The sequence below is a fragment of the Halyomorpha halys genome, unplaced genomic scaffold, assembly GCF_000696795.3.
Source record: "Halyomorpha halys isolate HHAL.00 unplaced genomic scaffold, Hhal_1.1 Scaffold136.1, whole genome shotgun sequence".
NCBI classification, from domain to species: domain Eukaryota; kingdom Metazoa; phylum Arthropoda; class Insecta; order Hemiptera; family Pentatomidae; genus Halyomorpha; species Halyomorpha halys.
In genome coordinates this window covers 188,461-193,926 of record NW_027111614.1, presented here as the reverse complement: position 1 = coordinate 193,926, position 5,466 = coordinate 188,461, and the positions used below count along the sequence as shown (strand labels likewise).

At 29.5% G+C, this 5,466-nt stretch overlaps 1 protein-coding gene across 6 annotated transcripts in view; it reads left to right on the top strand.

Moving 5' to 3' along the window:
- Positions 1-5,466, top strand: part of LOC106678379 (Smg6 nonsense mediated mRNA decay factor) — a 79,837-nt gene that overhangs the window by 19,868 nt on the left and 54,503 nt on the right. For all 6 annotated transcript variants that reach the window (XM_067049694.1, XM_067049693.1, XM_067049696.1 and 3 more), the window contains one exon: positions 1,346-1,535. In XM_067049694.1, coding sequence (XP_066905795.1) covers positions 1,346-1,535 — 190 coding nt within the window. The remainder of the gene's footprint in view (positions 1-1,345; positions 1,536-5,466) is intronic.

Genomic DNA, 5,466 nt, shown 5'->3' with positions numbered 1-5,466 from the left:
CACTATCATACACTTTTATTACAACCTTACTTGTTTAAGTAGAATAGCCTGTATTGAAGTGTTTGGAAAAATATTAAATAATATGTTTCATAGTGAATTAAGATTGTCCCTGAAGATGGCCGAATTGGCCGAAACGTTGGACGTGTAAAAACAATAAAAGTTTTGAGACTATAATTTGGATAATGTTTTGAATTATTTAGTAAAAAACAAGAATTTTTTTTTTATTTTTCAACATAGTCTCCTGTAACTTTATATACTTCTCTTAGCGATACTCCCGTCTCTGTAATCCATCCAAAAAGTACTCAGTGTTTTTCTCTGCTAAATAATTATTCGTGAAGGTGATTGCCTTTTCATTTGACGAAAATCTCTGTCCTCTGAGCACAATTTTTAGATGAAGGGACAAAAATAAGTCACTTGTGGCTAGATCTGGTAAGGTGGATGGTCAAGTAGTTCAAACCGTAATTCGTGGATTTTCGCCATGGCAACCACTGAGGTGTGAGACAGTGCGTTGTCTTTGTGAAACAGGATTTTCTTTTTTGCAAATGTAGCCATTTTTCTACAAGTTCTGCTTTTAACTTGTCTAGTAATGATGCGTAGTATGCTCCTGTAATGTTTTTTCCTTTTTGAAGATAATCGATTAAAATAACTCCATGACTATCCCAAAAAACAGTCGCCATCACTTTCCCAACTGAGAAAATAGTTTTTGCTTTTTTTGGAGCCGGTTCCTCCTTTGCAGTCCACTGTTTGGACCGTATTTTTGTTTCGGGCATATAATGGTGTATCCAAGTTTCATGTACAGTAATTAATCTGCGTCTCAACTGCACCAACAGAGCTTTGGAAATGTTCATGCTAACACATTTTTGGTCTAACGTGAGCAAACGCGACACCCAACATGCAGGCAGCTTTCTCATATCTTTACAGAGATGGGAGCATCACTCGGAGAAGTGTAGAGTTACTAGGAGACTATGTTGAAAAATAAAAAAACAAATTCAGAAAAACTGTCTTGTATTTTTGTTAGTTCTGAATCTTTTCAGACCACCCTCGTATTACTGAACGATTTGTGTAAACAAAGTTTAAATAAATAACTAACCAAAACTTTACCAATTTAGCAATCATCTGGGCAGAAAAGGGTGTGACCATTGTGTAGATCAGACATAACCAGTTTTATATCACTCCAAGATAGTTCAACATATCAATAATTGTTACTTTGATTGGATTTGTTGTGAAATCTTCCAAATATATTATAACAATATTTTTTTTTTTAGTTTTTACTTTCATTAATTTAAAATAAATTGTTAATTATAGATCAATATTAGGTCTATTTTATGTAAATTATATTTTACAGAGTATTCCTTAAGGATGCTTTGAAAACTTTGCTCCTAACAGACCTAAGGTTTTGTGAAGTTGAAAATGTCGAGCAGCACCTTTGGAAGATATTATATTATAATGTGATCGAGCTGTTGAGAAAACTTATGGCTGATCATCCCGAATCGAAGGAATCTTACAGACAAGCCTTATTGAATATTATTGAAGAGGTATTTATTTGTTTTTATTTCATCCACTATATTAAAAAATTATCTATTTTTTTCTTTTGAACCTAATAGTTTTCTTTAATATAATTAGATTATTTTTGTTCAATATCATTAAAAAAAAAAAAAAAAAGATAAGGCTTAAGGAGCAGAGCCCTGTTGAGAATCAACGTATAAATGATAATCCAATTAAATTGATTTTCTTAAACAATGTAATCTTATTTCTTTCAATAGTTTTTATATGCAGAAACCTTCCAGTAGTTTTGTTTATTTACTTTGTGAAATTGTTTGAGAAAACACAGATTAATCAAATTTTCTCCCTTAAAGACTGATAAAGGCAGAGAGAGGTATTATGGTAGTTTGGACGACTATTTTTTTGATATTGAAATAGATAGAAAAAATTATTTAAAACATCACCTTCAAATATATAATATGTGAAAAAAAAAATTACCCATCTCTATATTTTCTCTGCTTAAGGTTAAGCTTTTTGATAATGCAGTATAATTTCGGTTATCCGAATTAATTGCTGTGGAGGGGTGTTCGTATTACAGAAAGTATTAGGAAAAATTTAACAATATGAATGCACATAAATATTTTTGTTTATTTATTTGTTTTAGGTGTTGTTTATTTTATTAGAAATTTGACAGTTTGAAGTTTTAAAAATATTTAAAAAAAAGATTATTTTATTTTACATAAAAAAAAAAAAACTTTTTGTTTGGATTTATTTAAAAAGGGGTAAAAAAATAAAATAAAAAATGAATTCACCAAAAACATTTTTAATATTCAAAAATTATTTAAAATGAAATAAAACGAATTTTAATAGTTTTAACTAATTTCAAATATAAAAGATAGCTTGGATTCAAATTAAAAACTTTAATATTTAACAGATAATAGAATTTTATTAAAATTTTATAACATAAGAGACCCTTTTCTCAGGGCGGGTTTCCTGGCAATCAGAAACAGACGTGTTCATCCCTAAAAATAATCGATTGTAGTACAATTGCTCTGCTTTATTTGCTATGTAAATAGTTTATTGATAATTGTTACTTTCTTCCATTTCTTCTTTGATTATTCATTTTCCATAATTACTGCATAGGAACAATAAAAGTTGAAAAATCAAACACAAAAAACCCAACGAACACTTCGGAAGGACGCACACCGCCATCTTTCTTATTTTGAACAGCGTATTTATTTTAGACAATGAAAACTGGTTAGCTTGCTTTTTGATTTAAAATAACAAATAAACAATACTGAAACAATATACATAAAATAAAAACGTAACTAAAATCATTTATCTATAAATATAAACTATTTATTAAAAAAGAGGATATTACAATACATATTTCTTCTATTTATTAAATTAGTTTTACAGAATCAAATGATTCATATAATAGATGTTGTGTACCTCTAATTCTAACAAAATATTGTAATAATTTTAATAATATAAAAATTAAAATAAAAAGAATCTGAATAGTTTTTAAACTTTCTTCAAATATGAAAGAATAACTTGGATTCAAATTAAGAACACTAATATCAAATGGATAATAGAATTATATTTAAACTTTTATAATATAAATGGACTCTTAATCTCAGGGCGTGTGGTTGCTAGACAATCAGAATACAGATACAATAATTTCTCTTAATTTAAATTAAAATCTATTTTACACATGTATCTATTATTATGCATACAAAACTAACCAAGCTCTACGATCTTCTTTCGTTGATTCCTGGTGTCTTCTTTTTTCTTTTGTTCTGGCGTCCTCTTCTTGCCAGACAGCATTTCATGAGGATCTCTTCATCTTGGCTCTATCCTTCCACCTCTCTCCTCACCCGAAGACCGTTCTCTTCAAAAAAACAAAACCTGCCTTGAGGTTACATGTAAACATCGCTTGTCGCACAATAGTTAGGGATTTTTCCAAATGATTTACTTTCTGAATATTATTCATTAGCACTATTTCTTGATTTCTATTTTTCCTTTAATTTTCTATATTTTCAATTATGAGGGGACAAGTTAAAATAGTTTTTATGATATTTGGATCTGCTCAATGTGGCCTTGATTCAACGTACCGCCATCTTGGCTTTGTTTGGAATACAACGTATTTCTTTTAGACAAAGAAAACTGGTTAGCTTGCTTTATAATTTAAAATAACAAATAGCAATATTAAAATTATACATAAAATAAAACATATCATAAACCCTTTATACATCAAATTATATTATTTACTCAAAAAGAGCATATTACAATATATTATGAACCCTTCCATAGGAATTAGATTATCTGATATCGAAATCATAAAAATTTCTGCGGTGAATACAATAACTTGCTTATAGATCGGGAAGTTAAAAATATCCTTTTCACACATGTGCAGTTTTATTTGAAAACAAATGTGTTATTGCCTGCTGAGTTTTGTCAAGTAATTTTTTTTTTATGCCAATTCAGATCACTGGAGTGTTAGGAGTACCGAAGTTCTGATTACCGAAATAACACTATAAGAAATATATATATTTTTTGTTAATATTCTGAAAGACTTTTGATTGATCCTGGCACTTGGGACTGCTTTACAAACTCTGTTAATTCCTACCGCCTACATACTTTTTCATTATCTGATCCTATCTCACTGATAGATTATTCAAAGTGAACCAAAATGGTTCCTCTTCTATCGTTAGAATTATATACCGTTGTCATTCCTCAACGTAGTATCCTCTGTCTCAACCTCTATTCCTAACACTATCCTCACCACTTATGCCGATGACACATGTGTACTCTCAGTTGTTAATAACCCGTTAATTGCATACAAAACTCTCCAATCCCATATCACAAACCTTGAAGATTGGTGTCAAAATTTGAGGATTAAAATAAATCCCATCAAATCACCTTTGCTCTTTGTTGTAAATCTACTGACTGCAATACTGTATTCTTTAATAATATTCCCCAATTAATAACCACCCCTAATACAAGACTAAAAAGGCAGGAAACACATCGGTATTGACTCTTATAGCACTTGAAAAATGGTCCAAGCTTCCAATCTGTTACAAAAGACTGATCTACATGACTAATAAGACCTATCTGAACATATAGAGTTGAGCTTTAGGGCTCCTCTAAACTTTTGAATTCCTCTCATATCCAATCGTTACTATCCAAAATCCTTCGTAAAATCCTCAATGCTCCTTACTTTGTCATAAATAAAATCAACTATAAAAGCCTTAATGTTCCATATATAACCGATCTAGCCCGAACCAGATATCTCCAGAGCCTCTTCTATTACTGACATTCCCCCGAGGTGTCTGATAAGATAGCCTGAAGAAACCTTATAATGTAGAAATTTTATTGCAGTGCTAACAGTGAATAGTTTTTCCATAAGTCTGTGTCATGCCATGTTAATTGTAAAACATTTCTGTATCATGCCAATTGTAACATATCGCATTTACTAGATATATTTTTATGTAATGCAGTTGTAAATTTCAAAAAATAATATTCTAAAATTTTAAAGGGAATATTTGAACCATGAAAATACAATTTCCTTAAGTCTATTGATTTTTATTATATTATGATCTTTAATATGAAAATCCTTTGAAGAGTGTAAAACTATTCTCTCTCTCTCTCTCTCTCTCTCTCTCTCTCTCTATATATATATATATATTGTAATATGCTCTTTTTGAGTAGATAATATATTTTTGATGTATAAAGGGTTTTGATATGTTTTATTTTATGTATAATCTTAATATTGTTATTTGTTATTTTAAATTATAAAGCAAGCTAACCAGTTTTCTTTGTCTAAAAGAAATACTTGTATTCCAAACAAAGCCAAGATGGCGGTATGTTGTTAAGGCCACATTGAGCAGATCCAAATATTATAAAAACTATTTTAACTCTTCCCATCATAATTGAAAATACAGTAAATTAAAGGAAAAATAGAAATCAAGGAATAGTGCAAAT